The sequence below is a fragment of the Bos taurus genome, chromosome 19 (genome assembly GCF_002263795.3).
Source record: "Bos taurus isolate L1 Dominette 01449 registration number 42190680 breed Hereford chromosome 19, ARS-UCD2.0, whole genome shotgun sequence".
In the NCBI taxonomy this organism is placed as follows: Eukaryota; Metazoa; Chordata; class Mammalia; order Artiodactyla; family Bovidae; genus Bos; species Bos taurus.
Genome location: NC_037346.1, coordinates 52,023,544 through 52,045,390, shown reverse-complemented (window position 1 = coordinate 52,045,390; position 21,847 = coordinate 52,023,544). Strand labels below are relative to the sequence as shown.

General features: G+C 50.8%; 1 protein-coding gene across 2 annotated transcripts in view; it reads left to right on the top strand.

Annotated features, from left to right (window-relative positions):
• The window catches only part of ENDOV (endonuclease V), a 79,694-nt gene extending 69,590 nt beyond the window's left edge, over positions 1 to 10,104 (top strand). Inside the window, exon 9 of one of the 2 annotated variants that reach the window (XM_024980225.2) lies at positions 8,633 to 10,104. In XM_024980225.2, the coding sequence (XP_024835993.1) occupies positions 8,633 to 8,675 (43 nt within the window). In that variant the 3' untranslated portion in view covers positions 8,676 to 10,104. The remainder of the gene's footprint in view (positions 1 to 8,632) is intronic. The other variant, XM_024980222.2, reaches the window with a different exon arrangement.
• Positions 10,105 to 21,847: the final 11,743 nt, after the last annotated feature.

Here is a 21,847-nt window from a genome sequence, read left to right as displayed (position 1 = left end):
ATGGTGCTAGTCTGCAGAAATAACTCATTAAAACTTAGTAAATACTGATTATGATTGTTTTTTGTCTTTCTCTCCCTCAAGATGCTCAGGTACTAGTAATACCATAAGGGAGTGAAGGAAGGGCTGAGCTAAGGAAGGAGTAGGGGGCTCCTGCCAAGACACAGAAAAGGAAGGAAAGTGGGCCTCTGAGTCACATGTCAAGTTGGGCCCCTGCACAACAGCTCTCTCTCTCCACCTTTTAAATTCTTAAATTTAAATTTTAAAATGTTGTAAATTGTAATACATATATAACTTAAACATTTACCATTGTAACCATTTTAAAGCATACATTTCAGTGGTCGCAAGTACCTTCACGTTGTGCAACCCTCTCCAGGCATCTTTCGTCTTTCCAAACTGAAACTCTGCCCCCCTGAAACTCTACTCTCTATCCCTCCTCCCTGCAGGCCCGGGTACCCATCATTCCATTCTCTGTCTTCCTGAATTTGACTCCTTTAAGGACCTCATGTAAGTGAAATCATACATACTTGTCCTGTTGCCACTGACTTATTTCACTGAGCATAATCTCCTCAAAGTCCTTCCATGTTGTAGCAGGTGTCAGAACGTCCTTCCTTTTCAAGGCTGAGTACTATTCCATTGCATGAATGGACTGCATTTGGTTTATCCACTCACCTGACGATGGACAGGTGGGTTGCTTTCACCATTTGGTGATTGAGCTGGTGCTGCTATAAAGGTGGGTGTACAGATAAGTCTCCTGGACCCTGCCTTCACTGATTTTATATATATACCCAGAAGTGGCAATGGGTGGATCATATGGTCCCCACCCCTCACTACAAATGCAAGAACTGAAGCCACACGAAGAAGCTCAGATGCTCGCCCAGGGACCCAGCGTCCCCACCCCCCAACCCCAAGCCTCCAGCTCCTCTGTGGCCTATTCCCAGGTCTCCTGGAAGGCTCTCTGGAAGAGGTGGGCTGGGATGGATACAATGGAGAAGATTGGTCACTGTAACCACAGGAAGGGCAGCATTGCGGGGGTCCCACGGGGAGGGGGCTGGGACGGCATGTGGATCATCACCAGCCAGCTGTGACTGAGCGTGACGCCTTCCAGTGCTGGGAAGGCAGCCGTGAAGGGTGACGAGGTCTCCCGAGGGGAGACAGAGACCAGGAGCCAGGCAGCAGCAGGGCCACCGGGGGGCAGGCTCCAGTCCCCTCCACATGAGGGCCTGTCACCAAGGCATGGGGGAGTGCCCTCTGCCCCTGGTGGCCTCCTCAGCTTCAGTTAAACCTTGGAGGTTGCCCAGTCTGCCACATGGGAAGTCCGGATGGTTCTCCATGGCTTGGACGAGGGGGCTCAGCAGGAAGGGGTTTCTGCCTCTGTGCCCTCTGTCCCAGGGGCCTGCTCAGCTCTTTGGGGTCAGCAGAACCACCTGGGCTTGGTGGAGATGCCAGGCTCTGCCCTCCCCAGGGCTTGTCTGGTTAGCCTAGTAAGGCCAGGGACCAGCCCCCAGGGCTTCTTCAGTTTCCTGATAAGAACTGAAGGGCTCCTCGCTTCCCAGGGAACCCCAGTGCTAACAAATGACTCTGGTGACCGTTGCTGGCCTGTTGTCCAAGTGTTTCCATCTCCTTCTACAGGGGGACACCACACTGACCCCTGGGGTTGGAGGCCTCCTGCCGTCAATGAACTGAGCCTGAGCATGGCTTCAGCCCAGGGCATTGCAGAACCCCCACAACCCCCTTTCTTGTCCCCCTGGCACAGCGACTGGAGGTAACAGGAGGCCTTGATGACCTGTGGGGGAAATCCCTTGGATGTAAAAAGAAAGGACACCTGTCACCTGTAGCGACTGGCACACCAGAATGTTTTGACTGTGGTGTGACCTAACGGCCTCCTAGTCCCGTGTCCTGATGGACGAGCTGACCAAGGGGTCAGCCCAGCTTCCCTGGACCTGCCCATGCTTCATTCTCCTGGCTTCTGTTTTCCTTTAAGGAAACATACCTGTCCCCAAAATACCTTTTCTGTTTAACTTGACCCCGGTTGAATTAAACTTTGCTCTTTGCAACCAGCATCCTGCCCAGTGGAGGATGCTGTTTCAGCTGTTACAAACCAACTTATCACGGGATGTGGGCAAGGCAGTTGGGAGGAGTGGAGGGGGCCTGGGTTTCAGACACAGATGAGGGTCACTGGAGAAAGAGGTAGTGTGGTTGTGTGTGTGTTGGAAAGATCACTGAAGGAACTTTCCTACCTCTGAAGGGTGTAGCTGAACAGTTAGTAACATAGCTTTGCCTACACATCCCAGCCCACCCCAGAAGCCTGGGTTTGGATCCTACTGCTTCCCAGGTGACACTAGTGGTAAATAACCTACCAGCCAGTGCAGGAGACATAAGAGATATGGGTTCAATCCCTGGGTTGGGAAGACCCCTTGGAGGAGGGCATGGCAACCCACTCCAATATTCTTGCCTGGAGAGTCCCATGGACAGAGGAGCCTGGCAGGCTACAGTCCAGGAGGTGCAAAGAATCAGACATGCTGGAAGTGACTTAGCATGCACTCACACAGTGATGACCATCTGTGGTCCTTGCTCAAGTTTACCTATCTGAACACCAGTAAGCACATCTGAAATATGGTGATAACAAGACATGAGATTGTTGGGAAGATGGCAGGAGAGGAAATGAATGAAGCCCCTGGCACAGTGTCTGGACATAACAGATTCTCAATACGCTGTCATAGTACCATCCATCAAGGTCAAGGGTAGCACACAGCAACCCAGAAAGTCAGGCTGCACCTCCTCTTCACCGTTGGCGAGCCCTCGGCCCCAGCCACCCACTTGCACCCCTCCCTCCACGAAGGAGCCGACTGTCCTCCCCAGCCCACCCTCCAGGACAGAGCTGAGTGCCAGCTGCAGGCTCTAGGGTTCCTATGGTTGGGATCCAGGCTTCTCTTACTGTTGTTAAAGTGTTTTGCTGCTGGGAAGCCTCGAGCCTCTCCATGGAGGGACATAAATAAAGGCAATAACTTGGCCATTAGGAAGTTTCGCCTGGTGTGTCCACCCCAGAGCGCCCTGGCACGCTGCAAGACAGCCCTCGCCAGGGAGTGCAGGGGCGGGAGAGAAGCCTCTCATGTGCTCCGTTTCTGGGTCAGGTACCTCTTATTCTCCAGGCTGCGAACGGAATGGGGGATGGGCGTAGGCAATGTGCCCCCACTCAAGATGGCATGGGAGGGATGTGGGGCCGGCCAGCCCCAGGAGGGAGCATAGTAAGCACGGTGAGGCAGGCCAGAGGGTGATGTCCCTGGGTGCTGCTCTCTGGGGCCCTCCTTCCCCACCGAGCTGCACGTGGAGCCTAGAGATGGGCATATGGCTCAGAACCCAGAGCTGGGGGTTGGGGCGGGCAGCGCACTCTGGTGGCTCTGGGTATGGGCTTCGGCACCAGGCCAAAGTGGGTACAAGTCCTCGTTCCTGTGCACTGTCTGTGCAGGCCCCACCAACTTGATAAACCATAGTCTCCGGGGTGTAGAATAGAGACAGTGATGCACTCCACGCCTGGGAGCTGAGCCTAGAGTCACCAGCTCTTGTGGGGGTTGACATGCGTGCAGCCCTGGATTGTCCCATGCAGGCGTTTTGGGGTGAGGCCCAGATAGCTGCCCAGGGGGTCTCTCCATCTCCCACTCTAATGTGAGGAGGTACCGGGACCCTGCTGGCAGGGGTGTGTGGGGGCGGGAATCTGACCTCAGGTCAAAGGTGAGACTGAGCAGTGGCTGGTGGCAGAGCTCCCCAGGAGGGAGTCCTGCTGTTCCAGAGTGGTGGGGGTCGGGACTGGGGTGCTGGCCACAGTTAGAAGTGGGGGCGGGATGACTGGGGGCCCAGAACCAAACTGAATTAATCGAACCCAACAGACTTGGGTCAGAGAGGGCTCAGAGAGTACCTAGACTACTTCTCAGTTTTTATCTGACCGTTGAGGGCTTCCACCCCCACCCAACCCAGGCTTCTGTCTTCTTTTCTTTAAAAATGGTGATGGCACATCTTAATTTATTAATTTTATGCTTAATAACACTTAAAAAAAAACCCTAGATGCCCATGAGAAATAATTCACACTCGTGGACAGTTGTCAAGGCTCGCTGGATGTGACCGAGTGACCCTGAATCTATGCCAGTTCCCTGGATATTTCCTGGGGCTAGGGAGCCTGGAACCGGGGTGGGAAGATTCGGGGCTGCAAAGCTGAAAGGGAGAAGAAGGTGGGACACGGGAAGGGGAAGGTGAGGAGGTCACTAGGGTGCGGGGGACCATCCCAGGATGCAGGCTGGAGAGCGAGGCCAGCCTGAGCTGGGTGACGTCCTGGCATCTGTGGGTTTACTAGAGCTGAGAGCTCCACAGGAGCAAGAGCAGAAGAGGGCAAGGGGCAGAGCGGGGCAGAGCAGGATGCAGGGCTGCTGAGGAGGTCCCCAGGAGGGGGCAGGTGTCTCCCCACCAACCCTCCAGGGAAGCAGTAGGTTGGGATTCTGTGTCTTCCTCCCTCCGTCCCCCACTCTCTGCTGAGGAGTTGGGGCCCTGGGTGGCTGCGGTGACCTGTCCAGGGATCTGTGTCGGGATGCAGGCCAAGGTAAGCTGAGTGAGCCGAGGCCAGAACTGCTCTGACCTAGTGACCTTCCCAGCGGTCCCTTCATAGCAGGAGTGGTAATTGGGTTTTACACGGGGCCCTCTGGCACTGACCTAGTTGTCCCGGTTCCTGCCTTCCTCTGTCCCTCTGTGTTCGCCCCTGATGTTCTTTAAACCCCAGGCATTGTGCCTTCCCCTGTCTGGCTCTCATTCTCCCCTCTGATTCCACTGGGCAAAGTCAGGCTGCAGCAGGGATTCGGGGTGTCTGTCACAGCCTGTGCTTCTCAAGGGCACCCCACTCTGGGCCCACCTCTGGGAATGAGACAAGTGAGGCTCTGGGTCTGCACGCTGGACAGCTGAGCAGGTGATGGCCTGAGCGTCACCCCATTTGGGGACTCTTCTCTGACACTGGGTCCCCATGTGTGTGAGGAAGGACGGAAGGGTTGGGGACCAGTTTCTCACCTGGAAGTGGCATCAATAATGCAAAGCGCATAGGCTCAACTGAAATAACCTGTGTCGGGCACAAGGCCTGGCATCTGTCTCCATTTCTCTTCCTCTGTCATCACTTCCTCACCCACGGAATGGAGGTCTCGACATCCCAGTGAGAGCCCTGCGCCCCCAGGGACTGTGTGTCCACTACCAGACACTGACCGTCTGCAGTGGTGCTGGGGTAGCACAGCTGGGAGCGCCTTCTGCGACTAGAACACCTCTGGGGGGGAATGTTCTTGGGTTCCCCATTCACAGATGAGAGCACTGAGGCTCTGAATGACAAAGGACTGGCCCAGGGTCAAGACTTGGTCCTGGTGGACTCAGGATTCCTGCTCGGTGATCCACCCCGAGCCCCTGCGTGTCACCCCTGCTCCAGGTGCTCAGCAGCTCTGGGGAGATCTGGGGGAATGGAGGGTGAGCAAAGCTCAGCCTGCGATGGATCACCACCCTGGCACACTCACCAGCCCCATGAATTGCCAAGCACATCCTGGTCTGGGTTCTGGCAGGCTGCCGCTTGTTTTTCGAGACTCATCGGCATGGGGCTGCCGGGAAACCAGGCACCTGTTTCTAACAGGGATGTTTACCTGGCCCTGCACACTTAGGGGGCACATTCCTCGATTCCTACAGGGCCAAAACCCTGTAAGAGGGAGCCTCGAAAGAGTTGGCTGTGAATGCAGATGGCTTTGGGTTTAAAACAGGGCCAGAGCTTTCACCAGCTCCTGTGAAGTTCCCTAAACGTGGAGGTTTGACTGAAATCACACATGCGACATCAGCTGCCCCCACCTCCACCCCCTGGAATTCCCCCATTGCCCTCCCCCAGACCTCCCTCCTCTGATTCCAGATTCGCCTCTGCCTGGTCCCCCAGCTCCGGCAAGCTGCCAAGCATGAGGCCTGCCCTCCGAGACTGCATGAATAATAGAACTGAAATCACCCCTAGTTAAAAATAGATACTCTTCTTAATAAATATTTTACATACTGTCTTTAGGATATACAGATCCCCTGTCTGAAGAGTTAAAGCAAACCCTGTTATCGAACCCAAAGACTGTAGGCAAGGCTCGGCCTTGGCAGGGCCCAGCAACCCTGCAGCCATGGCTCCTGACTGCGATCCACCCCCTCTTCGGTGACGTCTGCTGAAAATAACCCACACCAGTAAGGACAGAACGTCCGGCCAGGAGCAGCTTGGGAATTCTTGGCTGGGTTAGTCACTTATGAATTTTATGGGGGCAAATCAGTTATCTGACACCCCTGTTTAGTGAGGCTCGAAGTTCAGAAAAGTCAAAAGCAAGTTCTCATGTTCCAGTTGTACAGACGGACTCTCCTCTGTGAGCAGAAGCTGGGGGGCTTCTGGGGGCAGCCTCAGGGAGGAAGAGAAAATTCCAGGTGGGGAGGCGGAAGTAGTTTAAAGCGCTGGCCCATTTCAGAAAACTTTGCAAATGCAGTGCAACCTTGAAGGTCTGCATTAATTAGGACACAGCATGATCTAGATACAGCGAATGGATCTGAATAATCTGCTGAAACAGGTTCCAATCTTGACCACCTCCTCCCACCATGAGCTTCGCATGGGACACAGGGGCCGGCAGGAAATGCTGGGGTCTGCCCCGCTCGGACAGGACATGACTGAGCGACTTCACTTACACTTTTCACTTTCATGCATTGGAGAAGGAAATGGCAGCCCATTCCAGTGTTCTTGCCTGGAGAATCCCAGGGACCAGGGAGCCTGGTGGGCTGCCGTCTATGGGGTCGCACAGAGTTGGACACCACTGAAGCGACTTAGCATCAGCAGCAGCAGCAGCCCCGCACGCAGACCACTTCAAAGTAACCCCCACTCTGCAGGCCCCTAGAGAATGGTTGATGTCCTTATTCAACAGGGCAGGAGACTGGATATTGAAGGGGCAGAATATGCTGGAGCTGGCTAAGTTGAACCAAATAGGTTTGGGGCCCATGTCTCAGTGTTGGTCTCTCTCCCTGGACTGGCAGCTCCTCACCTCATCTGGTTTACTTGGACTGAGCACAGAGGCCCTTCCCTGTGAGGCCTCCCTGCCCTGAGGATGAACCACTCTCTCCCTCGTGCCCAGCTTACTTTGAGGAGATGTTAGTTTAGCACTTAGCACCCTGATGAATGGGTAGACGGATGGATGGATTGATGAATAGTAGAAGGCTGGCTGGCTGGCTGGATGAATAGGTGGATGGCTGGATGAATGGCAGGTGACTGAGTGGTAGATGGTTGGATGGGTGGATGAATGGATAAATGAGTGGTTAGATGGATTGTTATTGTTGTTCAGTCACTCAGTCATGTCCGACTCTTTGCAACCCCATGGACTGTAGCACACCAAGCTTCCCCATCCTTCACCATCTCCTGGAGTTTGCTCAAACTCATGTCCATCGAGTCGGTGATGCCATCCAACCATCTTGTCCTCTGTCGTTCCCTTCTCCTCCTGTCTTCAATCTTTCCCAGCATCCAGGTCTTTTCTAATGAGTTGGCTCTTTGCATCAGGTGGCCACGGTATTGGAACTTCAGCTTTAGCATCAGTCCTTCCAATGAATATTCAGGGTTGATTTCCTTTAGGATTGACTGGTTTGATGGATGGGTGGATAGAAAGATGGATGGGTGCATAGATAGGTGGATGGTTGGAGAGGTGGATACAGAGATAGATGGATAGGTGTGTGGATGGATGGGTGGAGGATGAGTGGATGGATGCATGGATAGGTGGATGGATAGATGGATGGGTGGATGGATGAATGTGTGGATCGGTAGATGGATGAGGGTATGTGTTCATGGATGGTGGATGGGTTTATGAATAGATGCATGACTGGGAAAAGCTATCATATCAAAGGGGATTCATATTCAAAAAGCCACCTTATATCAAAGATTTCCAAGGGGATTGACCACAGAATAAATACTACTCCAGGGTTGATCATATAGCTGGTAATGTGCTTTAATTCTTCTCTACCCCTGTTGCTTTCTATCATTTTCTTCCCAGTTCCTGGATTATTGGCTGGAAAGGCAGGGCTTGGGGAGCAAGGAGGGGTGGGGTAACTCAGATATGCAGAAGACAGACAAAGCTTAAGGACCTGATGCTAGTCTCTCCCACGTGGCCCACCTGGAGACCTTGAGAAAAGGGGCTGCCCCTCCACTGTCAGCGAGCCAGGGCACTTTAGGACAGATTTCCCTTGAACATAACATGCTGGAATGTCAGGCAATCAGAACTCAGCACCACCTGGGCTCATGTTGGGTGGAGCTTTGTGGGGGATAAAAAGTTTTTAAAAAATGCAATTATTTCAACAGAAATCTTTTTTTTTTAATCCATGCCACTGTGTCTACACTTGTTTTGCTTTTTTTTTTTTTTTTAAATTTTGGAAGGTACAGGAGAAGAAAGTCATGAAATGTTTTCGTTTCTCTGTGATTGAGCAAACTCTTAAAATATTAAACTGTTGCTTAATAATTGATTAAAACTAATCTCAGCGGGAGCCAATCACCCATTTGGCAGAACCTCTTTAAACTTTTAGGGGCTTTTAGCTCCCCCGGCCGCTTAACCTTTCTCTTGTCTGATTCATTCAGGTTTCAGCAAATGGCTTGCCTCTTGTGGATTCTGATGTCATGATGCCTCTCCTGAGCTGTGGGATGGCTGACTGAGGCTGGATTCAAAAGAAAAGTAAAGTCCTAGAAATGCTGTGTCTCAAGAGGCAAGGGTAGGGGGGATGTCAGAAATAATGGTACCATGGATTTCCAAGACGCAGAAGCAGAATCAGAGGTAAGGCTGTGTGGCCTTCAGAGCTACTTAAGTTGTCTGTGACTTAAGTTTTTCTGCAGAACAACAATTATGCTGACCTCTCTGTTTTTCATGGGGACACTGAAAGCGTTGAGTAGAATGCTTCAGGACGTGGACTCATCAGACTGTCCTGATCCAAGCCTTCCCCAGTGGTTACTTCATATGTGATCTTGGATGAGTTTCTTAGCTTCTCTGTGCCTCAGTTTCCTCAGATGTAGAATGGGGGTATGTATGGTTCTGTGGCTGGTGAACCCTGGTGGTTCAGTGGCTGTGACTCTGCACTCTGAATGCAGCAGGACCAGGTTTGATTCCTGGCCAGGGAACTAGATCCTACATGCAGGAACTAAGAGTTTGAATGCCGCAACAAAAGATCCCACTTCCCGAAATGAAAATCCAAGACCCTGTGTGCTGCAACTAAAACCTCGTGCAGCCAAATAAATAAATAAATATTAAAGAAAAAATGAGGGTAAGCATAGAAATGCCCTGCTGAGCAGATTAGGTAAGACATTCTTAGCATTTACCAGGGCTGAGAAAGAGCTCCAGCATGTTCACTATGCTGATTTTTAAACAAGTACTTTGAATTCTGAAAGAGAAAGGACCCTTATGAGAACAGCCAAAGTCCCCCAAACTAAGCACAGTCTGATATGTGCACACCCATGTTCATGGCAGCATTATTCAGAAAAGCCAAAAGGTAGAAGCAGCCCAAGTGTCCCTTAGTGGATGAATGGATAAACAAAATATGGTGCGTCCACACAACAGACTATTATTCAGTCTTAAAAGTGAAGGAAATTGTAACATATGCTACAATGTAGATGAACCTTAAAGGCATTATGCTAAATGAAATAAGCCAGACCCAAGAGACAAATAACCCTATGATTCTCCTTGTATGAGGTTCCTAGGGTAGCCACATTCCTAGAGACACAGTAGAATAGTGGATGCCTGGGGCTGGGGAAGGGGCAGTGGGGAGTCAGTGTTTAATGGGGACAGAGTTTCAGCATGGGAAGATGAAGGTCTGGAGATGGATGGTGGTGATGTGAATGTACTTAATGCCACTGAACTGTACGCTTTAAATCGTTAACATGGTCAATTTTATGTTATGTGAATTTTACTGCAATGAAAAGTAACAACTAAAAATATCACTAGCACTCCGGCCTCCCACCCTGAGTGTGTCACCCCTATGGGACCAGGTTCATTTACTGTCTGTGGATGGTGCTCATATATGCATGGGTGGGGCAGGGTCCTCTCACGAGAGCTCGGCAGGGACTTGCCCCTCCCCCACCTTCTGGATCATCCGCAGATGAGGTGAGAGAAGCTTCAGGGCCCCACAGCTGGATGAGCCAACCTCACCTTTCTGTGTTGTTGTTGGGAATAGAAATGGATCTGTCTCTTTGGTGGGGCTCCATGGGAGGGTGGATGGGAAACCTCAAAGACGTGGCCAGGCTGGAGCCTCCGGGGAGTGGAGCTGGAGTTTGAACCCTGCCTGGTCCTAACTTAGCCGCGTGCTCATTCTCTTGGTCCAGCCAGGCTTGGTAGCATCATCAGTTGATGGTGGAATTCGGCAGGGGAGGATAGAGACAGGGCCTGGACCCCACCCCTGAGAATCCCCTGTCACCGGAGAACACAGGCAACAATGCTGACAGTGCTTTTTGAGATGCTGTTAACAATAATATGAATTCCTGCTGCCTTCCTAGATTTTAGGGCTTAGAAACTACTTCCACACAGTTGATTTGTCTTTTATTTCCTGCAGTCTGCCTGCCCCATCCCTCTCTACAGACTTCTTCTATTTTATCTATCTATCTATTTATTTATTTTGGCCACACTGCACGACTTGCCACATCTTTTTCAGCAATCCCCTAGTTCCCCAACCAGGGATTGAATCCAGACCAGTGAAAATGCCGAGTTCTAACTACTGGACTGCTAGAGAACTCCCAATAATTCTCCATTTAAAATGGCCAAGGTGGGACTTCCTTGGTGGCCCAGTGGTTAAGACTGTGCTCCCAGTGCAGGGGGCCCAGGTTCGATCCCTGGTCAGGGAACTGGATCCTGCGTGCTGCAACTATTAATAAAAGATCTGCCTGCAGGAAATCATGGTTGGGAGAATATGTTGGGAGGGACTCCCAGCACTGAGTCACACACAGACTCAGCAGCAGCTGAAAGGACCTCAACCATGCAAAACTGGTCTTGAAGGTCAGGCTTCCTCATTTTCTTTTCTTCTTTTATCACTCATGCACTCTTTTGAAAAATCAAATTTAAAAAAAAAAAAAAAAAAAACTCAGTTCAGAGAGGTTTATATAGAACCCTCTTCCCGTTCCTCCTTTCTCAGACCTGAAGGCAAGCAGTTTTAACTGTTTCATTTTTAATTATATGGCGGTCGTCTCCACAAGCCTAAATAATACACTCATAATGCCGTTTCTTGATTTATCTGCTTTAGAGCTTATCTGCTGTGCTGGGCGAGGCTTCCTCACTGGCGGCACCTGGCCCCCTCCCCACTTCCGTGAGGTTCCCCCACTCACTTTCTGACTTTGGATTCTGTGCTTGGAGCTGTCTCAGTTGCGGGCTTCCACAGCTTCTCTGTCCTGGTGAGAAGGGGAGTGCTGGCCTGTCTTCCTGGGACACCCTTGATTCCAAGCCCTGCTCCAGTTTTCACTGCCCTGGCTGGTGGTCTTTCATTCCGTTGCAAGGCAGTAACCGTCTGACGTCTCAGGCTTTGGCCCCAGAGCGATGCTCTGCATTTGGAAAAGCGTGCACGTGAATGTGCAGTGGGGCAGAGCCTGGCTCCTTGTCTTTGAATTTCTGAGGCTCTGAATCCCTCGCAGGACTGCTCACCTGGGCTCTGTCACCCCACTGGAGGTTCAGAATCACTCCTTGTTTTCATCTGCATTTATTGGACCAGACCTTTCTTACAGGCACTGCATTTTCTCCTGCATCCTGATTTCTTATTCCTTCCTTTCCGGGGAGAAGTCCCTGCCCTGAGCCCCTCTCATCCCTGTTGCCCTCTGTGTATGGCTTGGGCTCTGTCTATTCTCCTCAAGGCTCAATTCAGGGGCTCCACACCTGGACCAGAACTTCCTGGCACAGACTTTCGTCATTCCTGGGTTTCTCATCGCCTTTGTTTTTGCCAAGGCATCTCAGGTTTGCTCTGGAGTCATTGTCTCACTTTGGTACCTTGGGCTTTCTTGTCCATGCTGAGGTTTTTGTTTCAGTGAAGTGGACTGTCTGTTTATGGCTGAGACCAGCGAGGCTGGTGTGGGGCGGACATGGGTGGAATTTGAGGATGCAGGTTGTGCTGCAGGGCAGCTGCCCAGAGCCCCGGAGGCCAGCATCATGAGGCAACTAGGGGCCACCAACACCCAGAGACCACAGGCCTACGTTCCAGATGGGGAAGCTGAGACTGAGGGGGCAAGTGGCTTGTCCGTGGTCACACAGCAAATTGGTGGCCAGAACCCAGGTCCTGTGAGCCAAGAATCCAGTGCCTCCACTGGACCACAGCTGCTTTGGTTGGAGGCATCCAGGAGATCCAGGCTTTCTAAGCACTCTGGCCAGTCTGTTAAGCAATCCCAAGGGGGCTCGGGACCCAGGTCACAGACACCTCTGTTCCTTGGCTCTAACCCTCCTTCCTTGGCTCTGCCCTGCTCCATCCACAACTGCCCTTCCCAGCAAGGTCATGCCCTGAGGTTTCAGAACAAACACAACCTCCAGGACTATTTGACTAGAAAATACAGGCCAGAAATCCACCATGGGACCTTCACACTGAAGAGATTTTGTTGTCTCCAACAATCCAGTTTGACAATTGACTAGAGATCCGAGCCTCCACATGTGTGGGAGGAAGGGTATGGGCTGGAGCCATTTGCAAAGGGGCTGCTGGCCTTTGGGGGCTGGTGGGCAAACTTGAGGGCCAGCTTCGAGGGGACTCAGCTTCATTTCGTGACCTGGACCTGCTGTCTCCTTTACACATCAGGCACTTCCCTACAGGCTGCCCCCCTGGGGTTCACTTTTAATATTGAATCCCAGAACTTTAGTACAGAGTAGCCTTCCATCTTGTCCCTCTATTATAGAGGCAGGGAACAGGCGGTCCACATGGGACTGGGCCAGGCCACTCAGTGACTTTCTGGGGGACCCTGTTTGGGGCAGGATGGTTGTACTAGTCAGGGTCCTCCAGAGAAAGAGAACCAGTAGGATATAGATACAGAGAGGGGGTGTAGGGGTGTGTGAGGAGGAGAGAGGGGAAAGATTATTTTAAGGGATTGCCTCCTGAGATTGTGGGGCTGGCCCATCTCAAGTCTGCAAGGCGCTGGACATTCCAGCAGGAGTTGATGTAGAAGTCTGGAGCCCAAGGCAGTGTGGAGGCAAACTTCCTTCCTCTTCTGGGAACCTCAATTTGTTCTCTTAAGGTCTTCAACTGATTTGAGGAGGCTCACCCACACTAGGAAGGGTCATCTATAACTACTTTACTCAAAATCTACTGAGTTAAATGTTAATATCATCTGAAAAGTACCTTTATAGCAACATCTAGATGGTGTTTCAGAGAAGGCAATGGCAACCCACTCCAGTACTCTTGCCTGGGAAATCCCATGGACGGAGGAGCCTGGAGGGCTGCAGTCCATGGGGTCGCTAAGAGTGGGACACAACTGAGCGACTTCACTTTCACTTTTCACTTTCACGCACTGGAGAAGGAAATGGCAACCCACTCCAGTGTTCTTGCCTGGAGAATCCCAGGGACGGGGGAGCCTGGTGGGCTGCCGTCTATGGGGTCGCACAGAGTCGGACACGACTGAAGCGACTTAGCAGCAGCAGCAGCAGATGGTGTTTGACCAGACAACTGGGCACCATGGCCCAGCAAAGCTGACACATAAAATTTAACCATTGCAATGGTGCTGTGATCAAACCTGTCAATCCTAAAGGAAATCAACCCTGAATATTCATTGGAAGGAGTGATGCTGAAACCGAAGCTCCAGTACTTTGGCCACCTGATGCAAAGAGCTGACTCATTGGAAAAGACCCTGATGCTGGGACAGATTAAGGGCAGGAGGAGAAGGGGGGTGACAGAGGATGAGATGGTTGGATGGCATCACCGACTCAATGGATGTGAGTTTGAGCAAACTCTGGGAGATAGTGAAGGACAGGGAAGCCTGGCGTGCTGCAGTCCATAGGGTCACAAAGAGTTGGATACAACTTAGCGACAGAACAACAACAACCTCAATGGTGCTGTGTGTGCAGTGAGGGACATTTGCCATCTCTGGTCCCTACCTACTCAGTGCTAGAGTGTCCCCAGACTTATGACAACCAAAGGCAAGTCCCCTCCACTTCTGTGTGAGTCCTGGGTCAGGGCTGGGAGAAGGCTCCTGTGACAATCTCTCGGGGAAAAGCAGTAGGAGAGCCAGAAGTCCCTTGGGACCCTCGGGCCGGTGACTCAGTCAGTCACCAAGCCCCGTGAGCTCTAGCGTTTCTAGCTCAGCTGGGGGTTAAATGTCTTGAGCCCAGCGAATGCCTCCTTCCCCGTGTCTTCAAGAGCACAGAGTGGTTCCTGAACCCACAGTGGGCCTCCTGCAGAATCCCACTTCTCCGGTGTCTGATTCTCTGACCATCACTCCAGGCCCCCAGCCATGACTGAACAGCCACAATAGTAGCCTTGGAAACCAGCCCAGAAATAAGAGATATCTGTAATAATTAGAGATCATTTGGGGTCCAGCTCCCGGGGACATTATGTGGTTAAAATAGAGCTGTTTCATTTCATCCCCAACTGTGGGATGGTGATATTAGGAATTCTAATGCGTCTGAGTCCCTGCTGACCCCCAGCTCCTGTCCTTTAGGAAGTCTGATGTCTGCAACTCAGAGACGGTGTGGATAATGGGGGGCCTGCTGCTTAACCTTTGATATTTACCAACTTTGGTCAGTTCACCAATCCCCAGTCCCAAGTTTGCTAAAGTAAATGCTATGCCCTTTTCACAGAGCTGTCATGCATAAAAACTGCCACTGTGTTCCCCCAGTCCTGTCCCCCAGTGAGCCCTGCAGCAGGCAGCTGCCAGCACATTGGGGTGCTCTGAGGACAAGCCTGTGACAGTCACACCCCCTTTCTTTCCCAGTCTAGCTTGACTGCCTTGGTCCAGAGCCCCAGACAAGTCCAGTGATGGTTCTGCATCCTCATGTACACCCAGGAAAGGTGAACACTTGGCCCTCCAGCCTTGGCGGTTGGGGTCCAGCTGGACAACAGCTGGAGTGGGGAGGAAGAGGAGACAGGGTCGTTGGCACAGAGATTTCAGCCCCTCCTGTGTGACCAGATGCTCCTGTCCCTCTCTGACCTGGACCGCCCTCACCACTTCCTGCCCCACCCAAAGGGGAGGGAAGGGGATTTCTTCTGAGATAGGGAAAGAAGACAGGGGGTCCAGGACCACAGAGACCAAGTGACCCCCAAGTTACAGAGACCTTAATAAGCCACTATGAATGTTTTTATACATCAGCATCAGGCTCTTTGTGTAGACTGTCTCACATTATCTCCCCTCCTTGTGATCACACAAGCCCCATGTCCATCTTTAATACAAGGTTTAAATAGGTTTTTAATATAAGGTTTAAATGGGCTTCCCTGATAGCTCAGTTGGTGAAGAATCTGCCTGCAATGCAGGAGACGCCAGTTCAATTCCTGGGTTAGGAAGATCCGCTGGAAAAGGGATAGGCTACCCATTCTAGTATTCTTGGACTTCCGTTGTGGCTCAGCTGGTAAAGAATCCTCCTGCAATGTAGGAGATGTGGGTTCAATCCCTGAGCTGGAAAGATCCCCTGGAGAAGGGGAAAGGGTACCCACTCCAGTATTCTGGCCTGGAGAATTCCATGGACTGTATAGTCCATGGGGTCGGAGAGTCGGACATGACTGAGCAACTTGCACTTTCACTTAAAATAGATTAAACCCACTTCAAATGTCTGTCTCTAAATTCAGTCACACCAGGACACGGTTCGCACAGGTGTTTCATGCTGGTATTTGTGCATTATTTTCTTTTTGTGAAGAAATATCTTTTTTCATGATATGATTTGGTTATTACTGCAGTAGGTATTTGAGTGCGTATTAGTTACTCATTTTTACTGATGTGGGGGATTATAGGTCTAAGACACAAGTACCTGCCCTCCGTAAGTTCACGGTCTTGTAGGAGGTACAGGTGTGATAATATATGTAGTGTGCAGCCCTGTCTAAAGTGAGATGGCTTGTTGACCAAGTGTCTGCTGTTCTGAATCCTGCCTCCCACTCAGTGCTGTTTCCCTCAAGAGGATTCATTAAGTCATGGATTGTACCACCGAGTTCTCCTATAAGCATTTACTAGGCTGTAGAAAAGATTTTCTTTTGAACAATGCTTCTTCTCATTTGTATAATTCTATAGGGGTAGCCCAAGGATTTTAAAATATATCATCCATTTTTTTTTCTCACAACAACCTTATGGAATGGATAGAAAAAGAACTACCCTCACCCCACTTTACAAATGAGGGAAATTACAAGGCTACTGAGATAGATTCTGAGCAAGAACATCTGCTCCTTGGCTAGAGATTCATTTATTCATCTATTCATCCATCCACCCAGCCATCTATCCTCCCAGTCATCTATCCACCCATCTATCCACCCACCCACTCATCCACCCATCCATCATCTACCCACCAATCATCCAGCCACCCACCCATCCTTTGCCAGGCCCTAGGGCTCACTGCTGGAAGACAGAGGTGGCTCCAGCTCTCAAAGAACTCCCAGTCTGGAAGGTTGTCTGAATCCTATAGGTATGGGGGTGGCTTATGTTCTCCTCAACATTTCAGGATTAGCTTCTTCCCTCACGAACAATCTGGGGACAAGCAAAGGCACCTGGTAGCAAACTCCTTCCGCTGGGTTGGGGATGTTGGTACAACTGCAAGTGACAGGCACAGTGAAGAGCACGGACATCCAGCGAATTCCTGCAGAAGTGCAGAGTAGCAGTATTGTGGTGCCTGAGCCTCCGGGCAATCGTGGGAGAGGATTTCTGGTCTCTCTCTGGAGCTAAGAGGTAGCAAATCTTCTTTTGATGGATTAATGGATCGAAATGTCATGAGGGCTGCTGATTTACAGCCTGCATTCTCATCTGCCCTCCGTAGCCTGGCGGAATTTTAGAGGAAAGTTCTTGGGCCGCAGGGTCAAGCAAAGGTTGTTCATTTAAAGCAAGAGGAGAACACTGTGACAACATGGGAATGATGTCATGAAGGACGAGCCCTGACATGCTCAGCAACCTGGAGGAGGATCCGCAACTGGGACCCCACCTGCTCAAGTTCCAGCTTTCAGCCAGACACCAGCCACAAAGAGCCCTCCCTCCCACTGAGAGTGTGCAATAAGTATGTGGAGTGTGTGATAAGCATGCCCCGTGCTGATTTGTCGCCATGGGGTGCTGCTGCCTCTGTGGGCTCTGGGGAGCATCTGGAGGACTCTCTCCACCCCTCTATCTTCCTACTGGCCCGCCCCTGCGCCTGGTGGTCCCCGTGAGTAGTCACTTCATTTGAGTTAAAACAGCGAGGGTGCTGGAGATTCCTGTGGAAACCGAAGGGAACCAAAGAGGACAGGTTGGCAGCAGGCGATGCCTTCCCCATGCCCACCATGTGACGGTTCCACTTCCCAGATGACCTTGCTGTCTGACAGCCAGGTGGGAGCTGGGCATCAAGGAGCTGGTATACAGGACAGGTCATTTTTTTAAAGTTGTAGTAAGATATTTACAACTCCCCAGTTTCCATTTTTAAGTGTACAGTCAGTGGCATTGGGCACATTCACACTGCTGTGCAGCCGGCACCACCAACCGTCGCCAGAACTTTGTCATCATCCCAAATTAGAACTCTGTGTCCATTACACAATAGACCCCCATTCCCACCCCCCTAGCCTCTGGAAACCACCATTCTTCTTCCTGTCTGTGTGAATTTGACTCTTCTGGGGACCTCATCTAAGTAGAATCATGCAGTACTTATCTTTCTGTGAGTTGATGATTTCACTGAGCTTAAGGTCCTTAAGGTTCATTCACATTGCAGCCTGTTGGGATTTTCTTCCTTTTATGATTGAATAATATTCCATTGAATGGATGGACCACGTTTTGTTTATCCATTCATCCATCAATGAACCCTTGAATTGCTTCTACCTTTTGGTGATGTTGAGTGATGCTTCTCTGAACCTGGGGGTACAAGCATCAGGACAGGGCACTTGTGATGGGAACCAGAAGGGCCAGGAGGGTAGGGTCATCAGGGCTGCTGGGCTGCAGTGGGGGCTTAGTCTTTTCCAAAACGACCTGCCTCTGGCATGGCCATCACTCACTCTGTGAAGGTCCTCAGTTGTGTGGACACTCTGAGTGCCAGGACTGATCTTCTCCATAAGTGGTGTCTCCCCCAGCATTCCAAGGAGGGAGGGAGATGCAGAGGAGACTCAAGAGCTGTCACAAACTAGCCAACAGGCCGCTGCATCCAGGACTGACTTGTTTTGGATTGTTTCATTGGCCAAGCTCACCCACGGCCTGGTAGACAGGCACAAAGCCAGCAGAGCAGAAATGTCACTGTCCAGTGACAATGATATTGATAAGGCAACACCCTTGTCAAGTTGAGCTTTCCCAATTGGCAGCAGTCAGCGAGTTCCTTGTAAGAATGATAGTGAGACCTCAGAGGCCACCCCTCGAAGTGTGATTTGAAGTGTCTGTATTGGTCAGCTGTTGGCTCAATAGCAATGCATAACAAGCCAGCCTAGGAACTACCCTGATGGTCCAGTGGTTAAGAATCTGCCTTGCAATGCAGGCGACATCAGTTCAATCCCTGGTTCAGGAACTAAGATCCCAAATGCTGTGGGGCAACTAAGCCTGCGAGACACAACTACTGAAGTCCGTGCACCTAGACAAGAGAAGTCATGGCAATGAGAAGCCTGTGCACCGCAGCTAGAGAATAGCCCTCGCTCACCACAGCTAGAGAAAGCCCACACACAGCATGAAGCGTGCTGCCATAAGTTAATTAATTAAACAAAAAAAAACCCAACCCAGCCCAACTCATGGCTTCACATGGCAGCACCGACTCTCCTGAATCTGGGGGTGGCTGGAGGCTGTCTCACTCTGCAGCTTGAGTTTCTCGCCCTCCTCAGGTGGGGGGCTCACTGGGCTGGCTTCTTGCTCTGGAGAAAGAAGCAAACAAGGGGAGTGGGAGTATTTACCCCCTCGCACATTCCCAGCCCCTGCTTTGGCTACTCTGCTAGCGTTTCACTGGCCACATCGAGTCTCAAGGCCAAGTCTGAGGCCCAGGGTCAGGGAAGCATGTCTGCCTCTGTGGAAAGAGCTGCAGGTCACATGGCAGAGGATGGGGAAACGGGGAAGGGGGGAGGAAGAATGGGAGAAAAATCTGCCACTTTTCTGAAATGTTCCACTAAAAGCTGGACAGCTGCTGCTCCTGGCTTCCCCTCTGGCCCTGGAAGGTAGTTTTCTTTCTTTCCAGTCTGAGGTGCTCTGATTGATCCCAGTCTCCAAATCCTGTGACTCTTAATCAATGCCTGATGAACCATACACGTGCCAACAAAATTCATTCTCTGCCAAGATAATCCTGAGGGCCTCCGGTGTCTCTCCTCTATTCCCAAAGCTGGTGCAAATGCATCTTTTTCTTTTATTGTTGTAGGCTTACGGGGAAATAAAAGATTTTGTCTGCTGGCTGATGGGTATTAGCAGAGCTATATGGGGCTTGAGTGGAAATGTGGAATTTGTGTGGATCAGCCCGAGCTGTGTTGGCAGGGTCTGGGAGGAGGAAGCAATGTGCTGAAATTCTGCCTGTATTGTGGCTGTCAGCTGCCTCGACTGCCAGACTCACTCTTTTTGGTGTGTGTATATGTGTTGTTATGGATCATCGTGTTGAAAAGTTTCCTTGCTCTTGGCTGTTTCTGAGAAGGGCCTGGATTACTGGAGAAAATCCAGCTTATGTGTCCAAGGGCAAAGCAGGCTGTTTATCTTTGACTCGTACATGCTATGCACATCTCCTGAGGTTTGACTCTAAGTAGGATTTATGTCTCCCCAGATGGAAGGTGAAAAACAAGAGGCCAGCATTGAGTTTGCAGGAGGTGATGCAGCCAGCACGTGGCTTGCCATATGCTTAATGTGGATTTAAGAAAAGAGAGGGTTTTTAAAAATTATTAAAAATGGCCATTTGGAGAATCTGTCCTAATGTTATTAAGTGATCTTGACATGGGATGTGTGTGTGGCTGGAACTTTCTGATGGAGTCTGGGAGCTGGGCTGCAGCTGGGGCCAGGGGACACTTCCCTGGCCCACTGTGGAGCTCAGGTTCACGAAGGGGAGACTCAAGTCTTCAGAAATGACCGTGCACAGAGCTGTGGTTCTCAACCAGGGGCATGTCTGGCAAATTTTGGAGTCATTTGGGGTTGTCACAATTGAGAGGAGTGAAGTGCTTCCGGCGTCCGGTGGGTAGAGACTGGGTGTGCTTCTAAACATCCCGCAGTGCACAGAACACCGCACAACAGAGAATCATCTGCCCAGAATAGTATTCAGCCTTATAAGGAAGGAAACCCTGACACCTGCTACAGATTGGATGAACCTTGAGGACATCATGCGTAGTGAAATAAACCAAAGAAGAACAAATACTCTCTAATTCCACCTACATTATGTCCCTAGAGGAGTCAAATCTATAGGGACAGAGTAGGATGGTGGGTGCCAGGAGCTAGGAAGAGGCGGGGAATGGGGAGTCAGGGTTTCACAGGGACAGAGTTTCAGTTTGGGAAGATAAAAATGTCCTGGAGATGATGCTGGAGGTTCTTGAACAATAATATGAATGTACTTAATGCCATTGAACTGTACACTTAAGCATAGTTCAAAGTGTTATATATCTTTACCACAGTGTTTAAAAAATGCTAAAGTATAAACAAAAACAGAGCAGAATCATTTACCCAGAATGTCAGTGATGCCAAGGCTGAGGAACACCGGAATGAATGGTACGGGAACAGGTTGGTGCTGGCTTGCACAAGCTATTGTGATAGCACAGGGGTAAATGCAGCCATTTCACACGTGTCACCCAATGCCACAAGCTGCAGAAGAGCAGTTGCCTGAAGTCCCTCCCTCTGCTTGCCCCTGACCCACAGTCCTTGCCCCAAATTACAGCAAGACAGCCCCATGTCCCTAGGAGCCTCAAATGAGCTCACCAAGATGGTCACCTGGAGGATTGTCATCCCTCCTGGTTGTCCTGCTGTGGTTTGATATCACTGTCTCAGCTCTCAGGGACCCTCAGGGGAAAAGCTATTACTGTGCCCGAGTGCTTCCCAGATACACCCAAGCTGCTTTTTGGAGAATGACCCCCTCGACACTAACCCATACCATGTCACCAGGGCCCCTAGGTGGCCCTGCTTATGCCTAGAGTCCCCAAAGTCTCCCCAGTCCCAGCTCCTGCAGCTGGTACCCTGCCCCGTCTAACTGGCTGGGCCTCGCTCCGCTCCAGACTGCTGGAAACACATGCCAGCCCTCCATCACCTTTACCTTCTCTGATTCCTCAGTCAAACTCTCTACCCTCCTTAGTTTCCATCAGCATCTGAGGAGCAGAGACCCGAGATGGGAGCACCTCACAGCCCAGACGATTATGTACCCAACTCTACCACTCTCTTCCACAGGCCTATGCGCTGGGTGGTGTCAGGTTGAAGTGAAGGGTTCCAAGGTCCAACTTGCCTTTCTTTTGGAAAGTAAATTGGCTCACAAGAAATTCAGCCTTCTCACTGGATTACATTACCTCTGTGATCTAACCAAGTGCTCAGGGGGAAATTGCATGATGGCTGTGGCTATGTTGAAAGGCTAAAGGGAAGTGGGAATTACTAACCCTGAGACCCGAATTGGGGGAGGTTCTGACTTTGATTATGTTGTCAACCTTGGACCATTTTAAGTCAGTGATTGCAGCCTCTGGTTCTGGAAATGAGTTTCTGAGTTGGCTTAGGGCCCTCCTCGCATCTCTCATCATAAAGATCGTTTTAATCCAGTGGAAATCAGCTTGACAGTTACAT